This window comes from Eublepharis macularius, chromosome 11 (assembly GCF_028583425.1).
Source record: "Eublepharis macularius isolate TG4126 chromosome 11, MPM_Emac_v1.0, whole genome shotgun sequence".
NCBI classification, from domain to species: domain Eukaryota; kingdom Metazoa; phylum Chordata; class Lepidosauria; order Squamata; family Eublepharidae; genus Eublepharis; species Eublepharis macularius.
The window spans coordinates 59,157,145-59,177,977 of record NC_072800.1 but is presented as its reverse complement, the minus strand read 5'-3'; the positions used below and the strand labels follow the sequence as shown (position 1 = coordinate 59,177,977).

The window sequence follows — 20,833 nt, the reverse complement described above, 5'->3', positions numbered from 1 at the left end:
TGCTGTTTATCATCTACATGAAATCACTGGAAGAGATCAGGAGATCTGGAGTAAGGTGCCACTGATATGTGGCTGACACTTAATATTATTTCTTCTTAACAGCTAGTGGGGCTGCCAGGTATTTCCTGGAAACCGGTGGGAGGTCAGGTGAGTGGGATGATGAGAACTTACTGGGACATGCATGTGTGCACATGGTCCACAAGCGATAATATCACTTGAGGGGCAACCCAGAAGTATTGGCATCACAATGGAGCTGATTGTTTAACAATTGGCCAAAACCACAGTGTTATGTTTCTGGCCAATTTTTAAAGAATTGGCTGTGGTGCAACATCATCACTCCAGGTTATGGTAGAATTGACATCAGTGTGCTGGGATGATGGCCTTTTCACCCACCTGCCTCCTCTCAACAATTAGCTGGTGATCGGCAGGCAGAGGCACTGATTGCTGCTGGATTGTCCACCATAAGTGAGCACCCAACAAGCCTATGTGTCAAGTGGGAAGGCTTGGAGAAGGTAAAGGGGTGGTTGATGTCCAATTAACTGATGCTCTGTCCAGACAAGACTAACAAAGCTGTAAAAAGGTGGCGAAATATTGGAAGATGACACATGGGTTACTTTAAGAAGTATTAGGCACGGCCATACCTTTCAAACCAGAATTGTTCTTATTGAATATTATGTCGGAGGGGGTAGAGAAGGAAAAGGGGTTTCTGATGATTCATGTAAGTATGGCGGCAAGAATAATATATGTGTGGTATTGGAAGAAGCTAGAGATACCATTGAAAGGAGAAGTGATAGAAACAATTTTTGGAAAAAAAATGGGATGTGAAAGGAGAACTGTGGCAGTTTGAGAATTTTTAAAATAAGACATTTTAAACAGATGAGAGAAGTGACTTTACCATTAAGAATTGTGTATCTATTTCAATCTAAACTTAGATTATAGTATAAGAGGGGTGAAACTTAGAACTGATTTTTTGAAGGATAGGGAGATTAGGATAAGTAATACAGTATATATATAGTTTATATAAGGTAATATAGAATTGATTAGAAGAAATGGTGATTAAGTTAGGTTTTTAGTTAATTATATGGTTTGAAGAAGAATATGTTGTTAGTAATTGAAAATATTATCAGTATTAGTAACATAGTATGTATAGAGTAAATATAAGGCTTAGGGTAAGTAATTTTATATAGGGATGGTTAAGAAATGCTTAAGATATAATTGGTTAAGTAATATAGGGGGTAGAGGGTTGGAAAGCTGCTGGAAGTCAAGAAGGAGCGGGGGGAAAGGGTGGGGATTAGATTAGGTTAAATAGGATAGGATTAAAATGTAGTATATGTTTGATGATACTCACCAATAAAAATTGTTTAAAAAAAAAAGAAAGGAGAAGTGATAGGAAAAATCTTAGAAACAGCAGAAATGGATGTCTTAACAGACTTGATAAAAGAACAAAGTAGGGGCGATCTGCAGAAAAGATGGTCACCCTTTCATAGATGGGTTAAATCAAATTATGGAACAAGAAATTAAGTATAGGATATGAAGATGGGAGAGAATACTTACAGGAAATAAGCAGGATAGACTTACAGGAAAATTAGGTTTTGGATAAAGAAAACAAGATATAAAGAAGGAACTGTAGAGATGGAAAATGAGTATAATACATAGTTTGTTGTTATCATCGCCACTGATTTCTTACAAAGTTGTGCTGGATATCCCCTGATGTGATGTCTATGTGTATATGTATGTATTCTTTTTGAAATCAACAACAACAACAACAACAACAACAACAACAACAACAACAACAACAACAACAACAACAACAACAACAACAACAACAAAAGACTGACAAAGCTGCTTGAGGATTGAGGAGTCAGCCTGTTGGGTGGGGTTGCACTCCACCATTAAGGAGCAGATTTGTAGTTTGTGGTTCTGCTGGAATCTAGCCCAGGTCTCCTGTCTGGTATATAGCTCCTTTTATCAGCTTTGGTTGATATGCCAGCTATAGCTCTTCCTCAGAAAGAGTGATCTGGCCTCGGTGGTCCATGTTCTAACTACTTCCATTTTAAACTATCTTTGAAAATGTTCCAGAAACTTCAATTGGTCCAAAATGCTACTATCAGGTTATTACCAGGGGCTGGATATAGGGCTAATATCACCCTTGTGCTCAAAGCACTCCATTGGTTGCCCATTTGTTTCCAGGCACAATTCAAAGTGCTGGTTCTTACTTTTAAACCCCTAAATGGCTTGGGGCCTGGGCACCTGAAGGACCACCTCCTCCCATATTGTCCAGCTTGCCAGTTACAATCTGCCTCACAAGCCCTGTTCTCTGTGCCCCCCTTTTAGAGACGAGGCAGGTGGCAACCACAAACAGGGCTTTTTTAGTCGTCGCACCTTGCTTAGCACCTAGTCTACTATCTTTTAGGTGCCAGGCCAAACCATTTCCACTTACGTAAGCTCTGATTTAAAAAGTCGATTTTGAACACTATTTTTATAGTGCTGCCTGGAATGTTAATATTAATTTTAAGCTGCTCAGTGTTTTATGCTTTCACTAGGCTTTTAATGCTGGGTTTTAATTAATAACTCTTAATGTTTTATGTTGCTGTGTTTCATTTTGTAAATCGCCTTGGGAAGTTTCCCTGGAGAGGCAGCATAATTTCTTTATAAACAAAACCAAAACACACTGTGCCTTTGTATGGTCCCTGGAGCTCATACATAAGTAATAGTGAACTGTTACTCGCTCCCACTTGCTGTATATTTCAATTTTTCTCATTCATTAATCAGTTCCTGAAGGACTTGTCTGTTAAAATACAGACAGGAATCTTTTAGATTTGCAGAAAAAGCTGACTTTAAAAATCCTTAATTAGCCCCGTCTGGCATATGCAAGTCATCATTCCCCAAAGAAACCAGAGTTCAAGGGGCATTTTAGGTTGTTATGACATACAAACAATGCAGTGGCCAGCAGAAGGCAGCAAGGAAGGGGAGGGGGGAGCCAGACCCAGAAAGAAGAGCCTGCAGGGGAAAGAAAGCTTACTGTGGTAGAGGGAAGGGAGGAGACTGGTTAGACCTGGATTTCCCCTCTCCTGCAAGGCCTTTTGGTTCTTCTCCCTCCCTCCTGGTTTAATTCTATTTGTTGCTCCTTGTTCTACATTCTTTAATGGGGCGAACTACACAATTTTATGGCAATGGCACCTAATATGTTTTGTTTTAGTGCTGCAATTTTGCTCTGTATAAATAAGTGACATTTTATGTGTTTAGGAGATTTTCATGCCACCTCTCCAGAATCCTGCTCAAGATGACTTATAATTTAAATAATAAATTATCAGAATAAAAATAAACAAGCCATTAAATCAAGCCTGGGACATAAAAACAGAAAAAAAGCACCCATAAAACAGACCTTAGACCAGAAGCAAATCATAAAGCAGCTGGAAAGATAAAACCTCTTTAAAAAAGCCTGGGCAAAAAGAAATGTTTTGGTCTGATGCCCAAATGTAGTCACCAGGGAAACCTCAAGGGAGAAGCCATTCCAAAGGCAAGGTGCCACCACAGAAAATGTCCTGTCTTTAGTTGCCACCAACCTTACCTCTGAAGGTGGGGGCAAAGAGAGTAGGGGCTGGGAGTTAAATTTCAGATGCTGGACTAGATAGCATGGGCAGAGATGATCCTTCAAGCCATTTAGAATCTCAGAGGTAAGAACTAGCAATTAGAATTGTGCCCAGCCCAGAAACAGATGAGTTGTCAGTTCAGATATTTCAGTGCAAGGGTAAGATAATCCCTGTAACCAAGCCCTAATAATAATAGCCTGGCTGCACATTTTAGATCAATTGACGTTTCCAGACCATTTTCAAAGGCAGCCTCATGTACAGCTCATTACAGTTATCTAACTAGGATGTGATCAAAGAATATATCACTTTGGCTCAATGATACTTTTTTTGAGGAACGGCCATAACTGGAGTATCAGTCAACATTGATAAAAGTTGCTATGTACCGCAGAGGAGATCTGAGCCTCTAATCCTACAGCACCACAAGCTCTGAAGCTGCTCCTTCGGGGGGAGCGCAACCTTCTCCAGGACGGGCTGACTCCAAAGCCCCTGAGCAGCTTCTCCATTGACCAATAGCACTTCAGTCTTGTCTGGAATGAGCTTCAGTTTACTGATTTTCATCCATCCCATTTTCCAAACAACTATTCAGGTCTTCCACAGACCCACCCAAGTCAGCTGTTAAGAATTAAAGCTGGATGTGATCAACACACAGGACTCGTCACTCCAAATCCCCGGACAACCACTTCTAGTGGTTTCACGTAGATGTTAAATAGAATGGGGGACAAAGTAGAACCCTGCAGGAACCTATAGCGTAAATGCCGTGGGGCAAACAACAGTCCTCCAGCACCATCTTCTGGATTTGGCCAGTCACATAAGAGAGAAACGACTGAAGCACAGGGCTCCCCACTGCCAACCCAACTGCCCTATCCAGAAACATATCATGGATGACTGTTTCAAAAGCTACCAAAACATTCAGGAGAAGCAATAGTGACACACTTCACCCTGTCACTTTCCCGCTGAAGGTCATGGCAATGAAGTGGGGCATAATCAGCCTTTCTTCTATTATTACCACACTATCTACCACAAGGGCTGTAATTCCAGACAGTGGGCCGAGCAGAAAATATTCTCTCTTATCTAGTTTAGCTATTGTATTGTTCCACAGCTAAACAGCCTCATTCACTACTGGAGGCATTGCAACGTCCTGCCAATGTAATTTTGATCTTTCTTTAGCCGAAAACAACTGTTTGTACTTATGTTACACTTACCATTGGTATTTTTAGGCACTAACATGTAATTTCATTTCCTCCCATTAAAATACAGTTTTCCATGAATATTTACATGGGTAAGAAGCCCAGGAGACCCATTTATTCCAAGAACAGACCATGGGAAGTAGCAATACCAACATTCTTATTAAGGAACATTACTTCCTAGCCAAACTCAGATTTAAACTTCCAGGATGGGTCATTTATGTCAGAATGGTTTTCTGTTTTGTTTTAATAGCATGAGTATTTATCAACAGACCAGACTTGTAAATAGCAACTCTCTGACTGCCTGTGGGAATAAGAAATCACCTCCAGGTGACCAGAAGCAAATCTTTACAGAAGCTGGTTATTCTTGTCTTTTTGGCCAAAAATATAAAACTGATTTTAATAAACATAGCATGTGTAGAGATAGTCTAGTAAACATTTTTGTGTCCTAACCATCTTTGTGGACATTTCCAAGTTACTTTCCCAAAAGAGTTTGCATTATACTTTTTAAGGAATCAACTACATGGCAAATTTTGGGGGATAAATAGATATCCTTTTCTAGTAATAACTGGATGACTGTAAAAATTATTTACATCCTCTGCACCAAAAGACGACAAGTTAGAGTTGCTAACTCTGGGTTGGGAAATTCCTGGAGATTTGGGGATGGAGCATGGGGAGGCACTTTAGCAGAGCATAATGCCATACACTCCACCCTCCAAAGCAGCATTTTCTCCAGGGAAATTGATTGCTGAGATCACTTGTAATTCTGAGAGATCTCCAGGCTGCACCTGGAGGTTGGCAACCCTTAGACAACTACAACCATGCAAGGCAGGTTGTTCAGGCAGTTAGTTTTCTTTGCAGTTTAATGGCAGCCAAACCACTTTTAGAAGACTCAAGAGCTCTCTTGAACTGCAGTCTATGAGAAATAAGCTCCAGTCACAATAACTGGTTTTAACTCAAAGCTTGATATGCATTCTGGAGCACACAGACTGATGAGCATGAAGAGCTTCTGGATCAGGGTGTCAGATCATGTATCGTCTGCACAGAGAAATGCAGGCAGGGGTTCAGTGTCTGCTGGAACAAATGCAACTGGCTGTACAACACAGGATACCACATAGGATTGTCATTCTGACAATCTAGGGTATTCTGATCCCCAATAATGTGACAGACATTTAGAATGCCTGAAACCAGCAACTTCAATAGGGCTAAGGGGTTCGAGGGGAGGAGGGGAAGCACATGGTGAATTATTTTCTTCTGAAAAATGTGTCCCACCCACCAACCACCCCCAGCAATTTTTTGAAAGAGGGGTTTATTTGGAGCTCTCTCCTTCATGCGCTCAGGTAGCCCCATCACACTTTAAACCCTATCCCCTTTTTTGTCCCCCAAAATTTGAAGAACATTCAGCTCTGCCTTAATTCTTACAACTTGGGTACCATTTTAGGACAGCAGACAATAAGAACACCAAATGAAGAATCCTAACACAAACACAAGCACCAAATGACCAAAAGAAACAAAAGAATCCTCTACAACAGATTCAATTTCTACAGTGAAGTCATGTAAATGACTCCTTAAAATAAAATTTATACAGGCTTAAGAATAGTCCATCTCTCTAAGAAATGTGGGTGGTGGCCCTCCTCAAGCCTTACACATTATCCATCCAAAAGTGTGCCATTACACAACACACAGAGTTCCTTGAAATAGACCGTTATGTGTACATTAACACCAGCAGCAGAGCTTCAGAACCAAACAATACTAACTACATTGGGGTGGGGGGTGGGGGTCTTACACCTGCATTCACAACAAATTCTGCGAACAAAATATCTTACCTAAAGTCCACAAGTGAATACATCTGTCAAATATGTTTAAAAAAACATATGAAAGGACATCTCCAACACAAATACGATAAAACTAGAAGTAAGTGAACATTTCAGCCTTCCTGGAAAGTCCATTAGAGACTTCACAGTGTCCATACTTAAATCAATTTAACCATGTGCATAAAGTGGCAGAATAGGCATTCTGTTAAAAATAGACTATTGAGGGTAAAATTGCATTAATTCTCTGACCAGCTTTTTACTACTATTTCTCTGTTCAGTTCAAAGAGTTTATTGTCTATAGCCATAAGCCATCACAATTCACCAAACATTGACTAATAAACAATTAAAACCATTATAACAGCTATTCCTCTGTTATTTATATTTATTTTTATTTATGTTATTTATAGTTAGCCTATCTCATTGAAAATTAAGACAGATTATACTTTTGTTAGGTTTGTAGCCTACGAATGCTTGAGCTATATTAAAAACTAGCTAGCCTGAAAAAGTACTAACGGAAGCCACACTTGCAACAGTAATGTAACCTGACACTAGCACGACTATCTAAATATCTAAATAAAAGGGAGCTCTCAAATATCTGAGAAAGGACAGAGCAAGATCATAAAGAGAAGAGACTCCCTGCTTTCTGTATTTAGAAAATATAGTTAACTTTACATTGGGCTTTCTGCGTATTCAACCCATGAGGATTGGATCCACTTTATTCATCAGTTCTGGACCCATACAGCTTTGATTCTTTAATTCTACCTTTTGAGAGAATGGAACCTAAGTGGTGCCTGTTTTTTATTTCTCCACTAGAAAAATGCCCCGTTTCTGATGCAGACTTTGAGGACTGGTCAGTTTCCTCAGCTGATTGCTGAGGAAACTTACAAAGTTTTTTTTGGGGGGGGGGGATCTTTTTAATGGCACCAACATTGCCATTTAATTTAATTTCTTAAAAAATCAGGAAAAAATTGATTGTTTGCTGTTCATCCAATGAGGATGCAGAGGAATAAAGGGGAATGCGAAAGGCAGGGCCAGGGCCAGACCTCACATGGAGGGAAGCATTCTGCACTTCAAAAAAGTTCCAGTTTGACTTTGCTAGGAAAAAAACAAAACAATGGGGTATGTGCGCTGGGAGAAAAGTTACAGAAAAGCCAGGGAAAGATCAAGTCTGCAGCAGTTGCAGCCTTTCTCCGTGAGGAATGCAAAAAAGTCAGGGAAGCAGTCTGGAGACTGAATTGGGGTGATTTGACCCTGCGTGCAGAAGTCTGGAGAGAAATCAATGCAATGCAGGGCCAGAACCGATGAAAAAGCCCCGTGTGGAAAAGTCCACAGTGATGACCTTAGACCTGGATTAAATTGAATTTATTCTAGCTAATAAGTTAAAACAAAAGACATGCTATATGAAATGAAATTTATAGTCATAGATGCAGAGGAGTTAGCCGTGTTAGTCTGTGGTAGTAAAATCAAAAAGAGTCCAGTAGCACATTTAAGACTAACCAATTTTATTGTAGCATAACCTTTCGAGAATCACAGTTCTCTTCGTCAGATGCCTGACGAAGAGAACTTGATTCTCGAAAGCTTATGCTACAATAAAATTGGTTAGTCTTGAAGGTGCTACTGGACTCTTTTTGAAATTTATAGTGCAACTCTAAGAACTGAGAGTAAACCCCATTGAACAGGCCTGGATTAGGATTCTTTCTGAGTACACCTGTTTAGGATTGTTCTGATCAGTAGCATTCTGCCAGAAAGCTGTACAATTTAATTTTCTTCTTCAACTATCATAAGTAAAGACTTTTTTTCTAGTAAAAAGTAAAAAAAAAATCTACCTGCTTGTAAATAGCTAGATTTATTTTAAATTCAATTATATTGAATAATGTCAATGATATATCTTCTGGTGACAATTATTATGTAACACAGAAAACATAAAAACAATTAAGAAAATTAGATTACCAGCAGTGATGCAATTGCAAAGATACTGATTTATATTACAGGCTTTTTGAACTGCCTCTGTGTCAAATCAAACTGGGCAAAAATGAGTAATGTACTTCCCCCCACCCTCTTGAAAAGGTAGAAGGCAACCATGTAATATAATTTTAAACATAACAGATGCGAGACATGGTTCCTTAAACGTCCCGTACGCCTTTGGATGAGGCAGACCACTGGTGTTTAGGTTTGTCAGGTCTCAGGGCTTGCCCCAGAGTTTCAATGTAGTCTCTTTTTCTAGGTCCTCAGAAATTAAGTTTCAGTCTAAGAAGTCAGAAACAAAAGAGCCTCAATTTTCTCTACAGATGAGCCTTAGCATTATCCAAGAATCTCTAAGGCATATCATAAGCGAACTGATGTCTGTATACTCACTCACCTATTTCCACCAAGCTCAGCCCATGCAAATGCTGCAGGATGGACCTACCACCTCCTTGACCATATACTGCCATTTGCCACTAGGGCCTACCCTCTAGCTGTCAACCACTACCCTGAGCTATCAATCTTCCCTCTGATCTTCAGGGAACACGGAAACTTTAACTGAATCTCCTAATTTCCATCCTTAGCCAAGACCCTCTTTCACTGCCACAGAGCTGTCTGAAGATCTGATAAGATTAACAACTGCAGAAGTTTAAGATGAGCATGGAAACGCCTTATGACAAAGAGCCTCTCTACATGAGACGCCTCGGTCGGCACACGTTTGTCAAGTGTAGGGAGACGCAATGTTAGCCAAGAAGCATAGTTTTAAAAGACAACCAGTGGAGATCACTCCTCAGAGGGTTTGTTAATATCTATGCCTTCCAGAAGACTCTGTCAATTTCATCTCTCCAGTCTAAAACTCTGTAGGATCACAACCAGAGGGCAGCAAGGAATGGAAATGGGGTGGAGCTGCCTTCCAGAGCCAGGCTTGGATCTGGAGAGTTTATAACGGGCTAGGTTTCCCTTCTGGCATTTCACAGCCCTTCACACAGCTCCAGTGTATAGCAAAGCCTTTGCTCTGCCGCCAGCTCTGTCTTTTTGAACTACCCTTCCAGGCTACCATTGCATCTCCCGACGTGTGCTTCATGTATCAAATGTCTCACATAAAGAGACTCAAAGTAGCAGAGACATTTGGTAATGGTTTGGTACACTTGCAAATGGAGAAAAAAAGACCATCTTTAAGAAAATAGCAGAACAAGGCTTTTGTTTATTTAGTACTTTTAATCTCATTCTTCCCGCAAGCAGCTTGGAGCACTGTATATCAGTTTTCCCTTCTCCATTTTACCCTCACAAATATCCTGTGAGGTTTGCTGTACTGAGGGGAGGACTGGCCCAGGGTCACCCAGTGAGGGTCATGCTATAGTGGGGATTTAAATCTCTCCTCTCCTGGGTCAACAGCAGTGCTTCAAAACAAACCATCCAAAAAAGAATAGCATTTTGAAAGCTCTCCCACAATGTTAGCTGAATCAAGTCATTGTGATTTATTCTTGTCCTGATTTCCTGGTTTATACAAGACTTCTTTATTGGTCCCTATACTTCATTTTCTTTCTTCTCCTTCTACTGCTGCATAGTTCATCAGTTGTAGATAAAACTCATCTTTAAGGTGCCACTGCACTTACTCTGCTGCGGCAGACTAACATGGCTCTCCATATGGAATTTTCACTGGCTACAGAATTTTACAAGTTTAATGTATTTATAAATGGAGTATTCATTTTTTCCTCCTTGATACAGTTCAAATGTCCAGTGATGTCTTTTTTTAAAAAAAGAAGGGCAATTAACATACACACAGTGACAGAAGGTATTCAAGGAAATGAATCTTTAAAGTCTAAACAAAATCCAATGGTCCCCCCCAATAACAGTACAGCAAAATCCTATCTTCCTTAACAGGATGCTTGAAATTGTTAGTGCATTAAAAATATTCTATCAAACACAAACTTGAAAATCAGGAAATACAGCTGCAATTACATTACTCCCAGAATACACCCTGAAGCAAAGAAAACAAATGGCTCTTTCATTATCCAAGGCTAGCCAAAAAGGGGGGAAACTCTTCCTAAAACAATGTATTCTTTACAGACATAATCCCAAAGGCATTTAAGAGTCCTTCTGTCAGCAACACTTCAGAGTGAATAAATTATTAGTACACACAACTAATTAAAACAGAACTCTGAAAGTAAACTGTCTCTTCAAAGGCCTGAAATTCATCAAGTTGAGCTCAGATGCTATACTTACACACATCCTTAGTTTAGATAGCTGCAGTGTGGTCTGTGGGAGTACCTGTTGCTAATTTTACAAAGAGACCTTATACGACTCATTCAAAGCCCTCTTCTAAAATTAATTTGAATGCATTTCCCTTTGCAAAAAGGAGTAAACTTAATTTATATCAGTATGGTGACATTGCTTTTATTTTTTAAAGGTAGATATATGATCTTAAAGCTTTTTTGACTGATATTCTTATTTATCTTAATCAAGTTTTATGGCTGGCTAATTTTATTATGCTCCTTTTCATGTCTGCTCTCTGATACATATTTTTATTATATTTTATTGATTTAATGGATTGATTTTATTATGTATTTTAATTGCTTTGTAAGCCACCTCATGAATCATATAGGTTAACACACGTGCTTCAGCCTCACTCAGAACCAAACATCTGCTAGTGTGAAACGTACAAAAAGAATAGGCTAAGAAGCAAATCAAATATACAACTACTGATGTCCACTCCAAAATGTGAAGATGTTCTACAATGAAGTTTATCTGAATCACTCACTTGAGACTAGGAAGCGAATATTTTAAAAACTAAGCCATATAGACCTTACCCTGAGCGTAGTGAATACGTATGGCTGGTAGCCTTTGAAACTTTCATGGATAGCAGCCATGGTGTGAGATGTTTTTTCCCAAAAATGAAGAAGCGTTGTCTATAAGAAAGAGAAAGGAAGGTTATCTATAAAGAAGTGAAACTTCTAGATTCCATATTCTTATGTTCACCAATGGTTATGATTTCCTGCAGCATCCCACAATATTTACCCAGCTTGAGTCATATGGCTTAGACAACTTTATTGCACATCCATTTCAAATACACAGGTTCTGTCAAGTTACATGTCTTAGTTTTACAAATTCTTTCTTGCTAAATACCTGGTATGTTGTTAGCACATGAGACAGAAGATTGCATCTACTTGCTCCAAGAAGATCCACTTTTTGGCAAACATCAGTTTTCAGCTTGTCAAAGTTCAGTTTTGCATGGCGGACTTGTGCTTGGACCTGTTAATAGAAAGAATATTTACTACTGAAGAGTCCCAAAAAGATACCCTTGGAAAGAATAATACCTCCTTTATACAACAACAGATCACAGAAAACATAGAATCTTGACATGTCCATTCAATTATTACTTATGCCCAATATTGTTAAGCTCTATAAATAGTTTAATACCTGAGAATATTGTTAATAATATTGGCAACAATTAATGTATTGTGTGATTTATGATAAAACATTACTTAAAAATCAAGAGTTTAAGATGTTATTAAGTTTAACTTGATATCCAAATATGCTGGCCCCATTCTGCTTATGATGACTGTATGAGACTGTTTCTATCCCAATAATACCCTTTCTTTTGTATAATACTGTTCCCCCTCCCTTAATTTCAACTTTTATTTTTGTGACAAAGATGAAGATATATGTGCTAACATGGCATAGGATGCAGCAGTCTGCGCCTCTCAGCTACAATTTTGATTGTATAAAGACTAAGGCATTTGTTCTTCTAAATTCCATATACATGCCATTAATACAATTTTATAAACTAAATTATAAATTATGCATTGTATGTTGTTAAAGTGTGAAATTAAGTTTTGTTTTGATAGGAAGTACTGGATTTATTTCAATTTCTCCCGAATATCAAGGTTTTCTTTCTAAGGAAAGAAACACCATTTTAGTTTAGTCACTGGCTTCAAAATTTCTGCGTATTTTACGTTTTAACTTGGGAACAAATAGTACTCACCACCAGAGATAACTAATCACCAAAACTGCAAGTGAACCCCCAACCCCAACCCCTGCCAGGAAACAAACAGCACCCCACTGTGATTCCAGAGTCAAGGAAACACAGGACAGCAATGGGGCTGCTGCTTTGCGTCTCTCAGCAAAGACAGGAAAGAAGAAAAAATGTTTCAGGTGGATAGCTGTGTTGGGTGGCAGTAGAAGAACAAGATATGAATCCCTGGTACCTTAAAGACTAACGAAATTTCCAAGGTATGAGCTTTTGAGAGTTGAAGTCCCTTAATTAGGAAAAAAACCAATTAGACTGGCAGAAGACTAGGCTCACCATTAGCTCACTGCTGGCACTTCTATCACCAGTATGCAATGGGATGGTGGTGGGAAAATGGGAGGGGTGAAATGGCACCTGTTGACACCGTGACATCACTTACAGCTGCATAACAGGAAGTGATGTTGCCACATCAATGGATGCTCTAAGATCCCTCAAACTCTGTAATTTTGCATTGGCTCTAATCTACATTTTTTAAAAAAATATAATCTACAAATCATTTAATACTACAGTCATAACTATGTACTGGACTTTGTTAATAAAAGAGTTTAGTCCACAGCTACCCTGAGCATGTAAAATGAACATTAACTGGAGGACCATCAGTATTTGTCTTTAGGAGATATATATGATTGATTAAATGATCCACAATCTAGTCTTGTCTCAGAATGTACTATAATCTCCACCCAAAAAGCTCATATAAGCTAGCCTGGCATACATCATCATCATCATCATCACTTGGCCTATGAAAAGCACATTTTTCTCTTTTAAAGAAAAGATGGTTTATAAACAGGAAAAGATAAGTAACATTAGAACCACTTGACCCAATATGTAATATAAGACCATATGTTTTCTGTGTCAATACCAGTTATTATAATTCTTAATGTACTGCTGTGTTCCCAAATGCTACACATTTCCCTCTGCCAAGCATGGGAAAAGCTCCAGTATTTAGCATTATTAAAATGTCTGGCTTCTATTTTGTACTTTAGAGCTTCAGGAGGTTTCTTTAGTGTTATGCTATGCCTCTAACATAGCAGCACAGGACATTAAGCACGGAATTCAGAACAGTACATCAGCATGAGTCTGCACCTATTTTTGAGAATCTTTGCAGGCCCAGAAAATGGTCAAAGTTTACATTTTGAATCCAAACTTGCTTAATGGCTGAGTACACTCATAATTTACCTGAAACCTTAACCGACAGCAGAGCCAACAATGCTGATTAGGGCTGTTTCAACATGGGGATTTTTCTTTAGATGGAAAGCTGGAAGCCCCGGGTTAAAGCGGAACATGCACGTGACATTGTATTCATTCTGAGCTTGTCTTGGCACCCCTGGGATTTCTCCTTTGAGGGGGGGGGGGAGGGAAAACATGATTTTCTCCATTTAAGAGAAATCTTCAGCATGGCAGTGGGAGAGTCTGTGTGGATTTTCCTTCTGCCCTCACTATGGGAACTAGGCGCAGCTAAGCTCTGCTTTCAAAATGGCACAGAGCACTTTGCAGCCAGCCGCTTGCTATTTCCCTCCGTTAACCCTTGAAAGGGATTTTTTCTCTTTGCTTGCCGAGCTGTACAAGATGTTGGTATGTCTTCAATTAGAATATGTTCATTTTGCATTACACTGCTTTCTTGTACATATTGGAAAACACATGAGACTTCATCTGCCTGAACTGCTTGCCATGATTGTAATCATTTTAAAAACTGACATTGCTGGTATTATATCATTTCTATCATTAGATAATATTCCTGGACGAATGGAGTAATAGTGCCAGTCAACTCAAACTAGAAAAAAAACATTATGGAGGTATACTTCTGCTGACAGATGAAGAAGTGCTATGAAGTCACCATGTACAGCACTCCCCGCCCCCCGCCCCCTCCAATTTTAAAAAGCACATAAACATTCCATTTAAATTGATAATTATTATTTAGGTGTCTCTGCATAATTCCTGTGACCGCTTCTTGTGACAGCATAATGATGTAACACCAGCAGTTTCAATTAAAAAAAAAAAAAGTGGGCCAGAACTGCAAGAATCAAAGCCAGCCAGTTCAGAGGCTCAAAGAAGGACCACTGAGATGATCCAGCCTGCAGCTTGCCCTGCAAAGGGACTTGAGAACAAGGTTAAGTTTGCCTGACAATCATGCTTGTGCCGAAATTTGCTGTGTTCCTAGTCTGGGCCTCTTGCCTTAGCCATATCAATGCTCAAACATCACCTATGTGATTCGAGTCTTAAATGGTAACAGAGCTATTTAGTAATTCATAGCTGATGATGTCATCCTGAGAGTGGAGGATGGACAGAGAATGATTAACAGATTCAGAGCATGAGGATTTACGCTGGAGCAATATAAATTGCTAGACAGATTCTACTGTTGTTAAGGAGATCAGATTTTCTTTTCCCTCCAACCATAAATGTTGCGAGTTTACAATTTGAAGGTGATGTCCTGCAAGAATACTAACTGCATTTTACTTTGTCTGTACACCTGCTAGCATTTCAAATGTTTATGCCCGTTTCCAAAGACTTATATAGAGATGTAAAATGTGAAGCCATGTGAATCCCCTCCCCCTTCCCACTCCCATTTTTTCTCCAGGAAAAAATGAAAAAAATGGGAACACTGAAATATATGCAATACTTACTTTTCTATCAAACCTAAACTAACTTTGCTACATCAATGATATAGACACATCATTTATAATGTTGTATATAAATTGCACTATTTGGCATATTTACAGAAGTTAAAAGTATAAATGCCTATCTTTCCAACAAGTAAAATTGTAAATATGCCCAGTACATGAGACAGCTGCAAACAACTGCAGTCTGTGCTAACTTAGCATATCTTAATTTTTGCCATCTAAGAGACAGGAAAAATAAAGACAGCCACGCTGGAACTGCATGAACTTTCTATTAAAACACTATAAAGAGTATTTTTCTTTCAAAATACATTTTAATTTGTAAATGTAAATTACAGCTGGTCCTGCCAAATTTTTACTGGGAATGTTATGGCTGTAGTGTAGTATTGTACAGGGGAGGGGTGGGATGTTAAAACAGCCCAGGATATTAAACCCTTCCTGTGGTTCTCATATTGCTTGATTGTATTCCATTACACAGGCCTAATTTGACAATATGATTCTCTGTTAATTGCCATCTTGGTTTCTGAGGTTTGAGGGGGGAAACAGCACTCTTTTTTCTAAGACTGATATCCCAATTGAAAATTTCCAGTGTTGAGACTACAGAAAGGAAAGAAAGTAAAAGGCTGCACCAACCACAGAGAAATAAAACAGGTAAAAACTAGTGGTACAAGTGAAGAATAATATTTTATTATTTCGGTTTTGCGATAAAACTTCTTCAAGGGAATTTGTTATTTTATTTTTCTATATCAAAAATTTCCTACTGTTTTTGGATTCTTGCTGTAGAAAACTTGAAAGACTAGGAGAGATCCCTGAAGAAGTTTTTTGCAAAACGTGTAGGGAATTTTTTACCCAAGGCTGTCGATAAACCTAAATATAACTGCATTCAGGGACTAACTACTACATTTATTTCAATTTCTATTTTATCTAACTCCTGACTTCAATTTTAATGCATGAATCAGCAATTAAAATAAGCATGTTGAACATGGCCATTTAAAGACAACCCAAACAAGGCACCTTCTAAAAATATTTATGCTCTGAAGAACGGAAAGAGAGAGGGCGAGAGTAAAGTAATACTGGATGAGAAGAACCTTCTTTGTTTTCACATCCAATTAGTGGGTCAGCTTCAGAATATGGGCTAAAAATTAATTACATCTGGACTGGAATGGGGGAAAAGAGCAAAGAATGAAGGGATGCATGAAGGAGTAAACAGGAAGGCAACGCAGCTGTTGAGTGGATGCCGTTTACAGAAGAGATTTGCTAAGATCGCTACTCTTCCTTTGTAAGGATCATATCTAATGTGGCCCATCTGCTTCACTTTTGATATATAAATTAACTGCAAGCACAGAATATAAATATCGTTTTCCCTCCTTTCTTCTGCACAAGACTCAAACACAAATATTGACTAAATTAAAAAGAAAATCACACAATTGCTGAGGCTAGGGGGTCATTTCTAATTTGAGTTTTTTCTACTCTTGCCTTAGGTAAATGCATGAAAGAAAGTGAAACCTGAGCAGGGTGACAGAAGAGTCTGTGACACTGTTAGAAAAGAGTTTCTAATATTGCCTACATGCTTGGAAACTGTTCAAGATCATATTATTTCAAGGAAAGTGAAACAAGTGATTATTCTTCCATTCAGAATGAAGTTGAAAACACATCATGTGTAATGTTGGAAAAGAATTTCAGCCACAACAGAATTGTTTATTTAAGATGCATTTATCTTTGAGAAGAGTTGGGATAAGGCTGACGTGGACTCCACAAGTTAATACAGAGCAAACAATCTATTCTGGTGGTTGTGCTTAGCAGTTGCAAAGCTGTATCATCTTACTGAAAATTATGAGGGAAAACATGGAATGCATTATTCATGTTAGCAAATAATATTAGTGTCTCATTTATTTTAGGTTTGAAGATATATTTTAGAGTCCAAGCTTGCCATTAGCCTGATTTTTTAACTGGCCCCAAACCGCATTATAAATTCATAACCGTATGTATTCCAAACTGTTAGTCAGTTGCAGCCAAAAATAATAAAAGAATCCTATGGCACTTTAAGATGAGCACAATTTATTCTTACACAAGCTTTTTGGGCCAGAAATCCACTTTATCAGATGCACAAAGTGGTAGCCTAAGTGGTTAACAGTGCAATCCTAAGCAAAGTTGTATCCTTCTAATTGACTTCACTGGACTTAGAAGGGTGTAATTCTGCTTGGGATTGTACTGTGAGTATATTCTTAGTACAGATAGGAGGGGGACAATGGTGGATTTTGCAAAGTTAGGACAAGATATGCAAGAAATAACTATATATAGTCAAATGAGTAAGATTCAATTGCTGTGGATACAATCCACTCCCGACTAGATTCCATCAGTACAAATAGGCATAGTAAGATAATTAGCACAAACAATGAGTGACATTATTTCTGTAGTGAAATAAGAATTCACAAGATTTGATGAAAACAAATCAGTGTTAAGTTTGTAGATGAATTACAATTCAGCAGTTTCACACTGGAGTCGCCTTTGAAAGTTTCCAAGGGTTGTAGAGTAACTAAGATTTGTTACAGAATGTTCCAAGAGATTAAAAGAGCCTGAAGGGACCCTTTTTAATCATGGGTATGCGTTTCCCAGCAAGAGGAGAGCAAACACCCACTTTTACCAATGCCATCGCCCTGTCCCAATTGTCTCCCTCCCTCTGAGATGCTTTTTATGGTCAATTTACGTGTTTAGAGATTCAGTCATGCAATTCCTGATGCTGTTTGGTCCTAACTGGCTGTGTAAGACCCACTGGATTTAAATCTAGCTCCCCACCAGCTAACATTAGATTTCACGACTTTAATATAGGAAACTGGCTTATAATTTTAATTGAGCACATTAAAGTCAGATCTGAAGCATTTATTTTTACAAGTATTTCCTTTCCTACTTAACAAATTATCTATTCACTGACTGAAAATACCAAGCACGGAATGTTATGCACTCACAGAGGGGAACAGGAAGTCTTGTGCAGTGACAAGAATTTAGAAAGTAGACATTTATTTCTCAAACACTTACTGAATTTTAAAAAGATTCTCAGGGTTGGTGGGTAAACCATTTAACTGCTGGGATAGCCAAAGTGACTTGTGTAGTCAGTCCACAAATTCACAATATTTCACCTTTAAAATAATAAAATGGTCCTTAAAGTAGTTTCAAAACGTAAGAGTTTGTTTACTTTGATCTATGGCTTTAGGGGGAAAAAATAAAAAAAATGTAAACAGGAGATTCCACTGATTTTTATCAAAGACCTCTGGAAAGAAAAAAACTGTGTTTGTAGGACATCTGTGAACTACAATTGCTTTGCTTTGTTTTGTTTGCTCGAAACAAAGAAATCCTGCTCAGGCACATAATCTTTCAAAAGTAATGCAGAGAAGATAAAAATGAACCAAATTTTTAAAAATGGGATTTTTTTTTAGTTTAAAAATTATACTGTCTCTTTAAAAACATCGTTTCAAATGAAACCTCTATACAACACAGTACAAACAAACCTAAAGTAGACTTTTATAATTTTATTAAAACTTAATCATGATCACGCAGATGAGTTCACGGTTGCTTTTTAATGGTTCATCCCGAACATCATAGCCAAACCCTAATTTGGAATATGAGAATATGGCTTCTAATTCTCATCTTGAATCAGGAAGCAGAAGAAACCATTTGCAGTGATGTTGAAATCAGAGAAACTGTGATTACTGCTAATGTTAACTAACATTTGCTCCCACCCTAGAATATGAACCTATTAATGATTTACAGTGCAATCCTATGAGGACTTACTCCAGTCTAAAGCCATTGAAATTAATGGCACTGTTAAAGTAGTTTCTGATTCTGATGGGAAGCAAACTATGGTTATCAATAACCATGGTGTCTCCAAGGCAGAAGTCATCAGGATGTTGAGAGGATCATCACATGTGAGAAGAAGAGGCAGCACATGAGCTTGCAGTCTGTTCCTGATAGCCAGACCATGGCTTGGCTGTAATGAATTAATTGAGCCTGTGTGTCATCGTCTGGATGGAAAGGTTAGTGCCTCTTTCAATGACTTGGTTCTTTATCTGTTAAGTTTTATTTGCCAGAACACACAGGATTTATAAAAACAATGGGAATGGTTTTCTCCCTAGGTAAGCGATCTTGCTTTAGTTTCCTTGTGTCTCAAGAGGTAACACAGCAAAGATTTCATAGCAAATATAACTCTGTGTTGAATAGGGGCCACATGAACAAAAGTTTATACTCCAAGGTTGTATAAAGTTTATTTATTTTATTTATGTTATTTATAGTCCACCTTTCTCACTAAGACTCAAGGTGGATTATGCAACATGAGTCAGTACAGTCAATTTCAAAGATATTTCAATAAACAATGTAATAAGATATATCAATACAATTTGCAAGGATTTAAAACAAGCAAGAATTCAATACAGAGCTGAAGAAATGCTAAAACAGAGCATAAGCAACTCTAAGACTGACATATTAAACAACACAAACTATTCAGTAGAGTCATACTTACAACGACAGACAGTACATAGTCGTAATTAAAGTCTGTAGTCCTTATCCCTTTAGCAAGGGATCTCTTTGAAACCATGTCCTTTGTAAAAAGACCTCTTGAATAATTCAGTTTTGTATAGTTTGTGAAAAGCCAGGAGAGTGGAAGTTTTACTGACCTCTACAGGTAGGCCGTTTCATAAGGCAGGGCCAACACAGAGAATGTATTTATGGGCAGCTGTTAATTTTGCCCATGTACAAGGTGGCACCTGTTGAAGGCCCTGTTTGGATGAGTTAAGCTGTCATGGTAGAACATACGAAGAGAGGTGGTCCCATAGATAAACTGGACCAAGGCCAAGAAGAGCTTTGTATGTGACAGCCAATACTTTGAATTGAGCGCAGTAGCTGATTGGTAGCCAATGGAGTGACTGCAAAATGGGAGTGATATTCATGCACCTCCTAGCCCCTGCTAATAACCAAGCTGCAGCGCTCTGCACAAAATGGAATATCCAAGTTAACTTACAGGGAAGACCTATGTACAGAGCATTATAGTAGTCGTCTCTCACTGTTACCATGACATGGATCCAGGTGTTTTGTCAGAGTATTGCGTGTATGTATATTTTTCATATGAATTTTAAAATCTAAATCTTGATTTAAATCAGATCTCTCCCCCCGCCACCCCAGTAATGTAAATTCCTTTGATTTAAAAATCTGTCCACCATCAAGGATGCTCATAATAATAGAAGTTCTGACTAATGAAACTTTTTTTGTAATAGAATTTCTTGAGTCACCTGTACAGAGGAAAGCAGAAAGATACAACATCCTGACAAGGCAAAAAAGAAAGAAGTCTTTGTTTTGCTTGTATTCCTTTAATCTTTTTATTTTTAACTAAGAGCACAAAAAGCATTTTATTTCAAATTTTTAAAATATAAGTAAGTTTAAGGCAGATCTTTTCTATGACGGAGGAATAATGGATACCACAGACCTTCAATTGTATCAGCAGAATACTAAATTGTAGGACTATGCATCAAATCTATAAAAACCTTTGGTTTGTATAGAAATGTCCAATTAGTTAGAGTAATCCCCTGGGGAAAGTTTGGCACAAAAGGGGGATCCCAGCTTTAATTGGCTACAAGTCTAGATAAAG

General features: G+C 38.2%; 1 protein-coding gene across 8 annotated transcripts in view; it reads right to left on the bottom strand.

Annotated features, from left to right (window-relative positions):
- Positions 1–20,833, bottom strand: part of ICA1 (islet cell autoantigen 1) — a 100,297-nt gene that overhangs the window by 41,749 nt on the left and 37,715 nt on the right. For all 8 annotated transcript variants that reach the window (XM_054991845.1, XM_054991847.1, XM_054991839.1 and 5 more), the window contains exons 7-8: positions 11,680–11,805; positions 11,364–11,462 (exon numbers count right to left, since the gene is read on the bottom strand). In XM_054991845.1, coding sequence (XP_054847820.1) covers positions 11,364–11,462; positions 11,680–11,805 — 225 coding nt within the window. The remainder of the gene's footprint in view (positions 1–11,363; positions 11,463–11,679; positions 11,806–20,833) is intronic.